At 58.7% G+C, this 1,082-nt stretch overlaps 1 protein-coding gene across 1 annotated transcript in view; it reads right to left on the bottom strand.

The window, feature by feature from the left end:
• Positions 1–1,082, bottom strand: part of INTS3 (integrator complex subunit 3) — a gene marked incomplete at its 3' end in the record, with an annotated part of 41,051 nt that overhangs the window by 5,144 nt on the left and 34,825 nt on the right. The window contains 2 exon segments of the mRNA XM_057387998.1: positions 44–92; positions 661–769. Of these exon segments, the coding sequence (XP_057243981.1) occupies positions 44–92; positions 661–769 (158 nt within the window).

Genomic DNA, 1,082 nt, shown 5'->3' with positions numbered 1-1,082 from the left:
CCCCCAAATCCCCCCAGACCCCCCCAAATCCCCCAGCGCTCACTTCTCCCTGCGCAGCTGCAGCAGGAGACACGAGAGGGCCTCAGGGTGCTCTGGGGACACCAAGGGTGGCATTGTCACCACGGGGGTGGCACCTCGGGAATGTCACCCACCCTGGGGATGTCACCTTCAAAATGTCACCTTCAAAATGTCACCCACCCTGGGAATGTCACCCACCCTGGGGATGTCACCCACCCTGGGGATGTCACCCACCCTGGGGATGTCACCTTCAAAATGTCACCTTCAAAATGTCACCCACCCCGGGAATGTCACCTTCAAAATGTCACCCTGGGGGTGTCACCCACCCTGGGGATGCCACCTTCAAAATGTCACCCTGGGGACGTCACCCACCCTGCGAATGTCACCCTGTGAATGTCACCCTCAGGATGTCACCCTCGGGATGTCACCCTCCCTGGGAATGTCACCCTGGGGATGTCACCCACCCTGGGGATGTCACCCTGGGGATGTCACCTTCAAAATGTCACCCTGGGGGTGTCACCCACCCTGCGAATGTCACCCTGTGAATGTCACCCTCAGGATGTCACCCTCGGGATGTCACCCTCCCTGGGAATGTCACCCTGGGAATGTCACCCACCCTGGGAATGTCACCGTGTCACCCACCCTTGTATTTGAGGTGCTGTAGGATCGGGATGATGGTCTCCAGCGGGATGTCCCCATGTCACCCGTGTCCCCATGAATGTCACCCCATGAATGTCACCCCGGGGATGTCACCGTGTCAATGTCACCCCCCAATGTCCCCAGGGTGTCACCCACCCTTGTATTTGAGGTGCTGCAGGATCGGGATGATGGTCTCCAGCGGGATGTCACCCCGGGGATGTCACTGTGTCAATGTCACCCCATGAATGTCACCCCGGGGATGTCACAGTGTCAATGTCACCCCATGAATGTCACCCACCCTTGTATTTGAGGTGCTGTAGGATCGGGATGATGGTCTCCAGGGGGATGTCACCCCGGGGATGTCACCCTGTGACTGTCACCCCATGAATGTCCCCATGTCACCCACCCTTGTATTTGAGGTGCTG

Source organism: Malurus melanocephalus, unplaced genomic scaffold, assembly GCF_030028575.1.
Source record: "Malurus melanocephalus ecotype Western Australia unplaced genomic scaffold, MMel_1.1 scaffold_1480, whole genome shotgun sequence".
NCBI classification, from domain to species: domain Eukaryota; kingdom Metazoa; phylum Chordata; class Aves; order Passeriformes; family Maluridae; genus Malurus; species Malurus melanocephalus.
The sequence above is the reverse complement of the archived record's forward strand: the minus strand, read 5'-3'. Positions and strand labels throughout refer to the sequence as shown.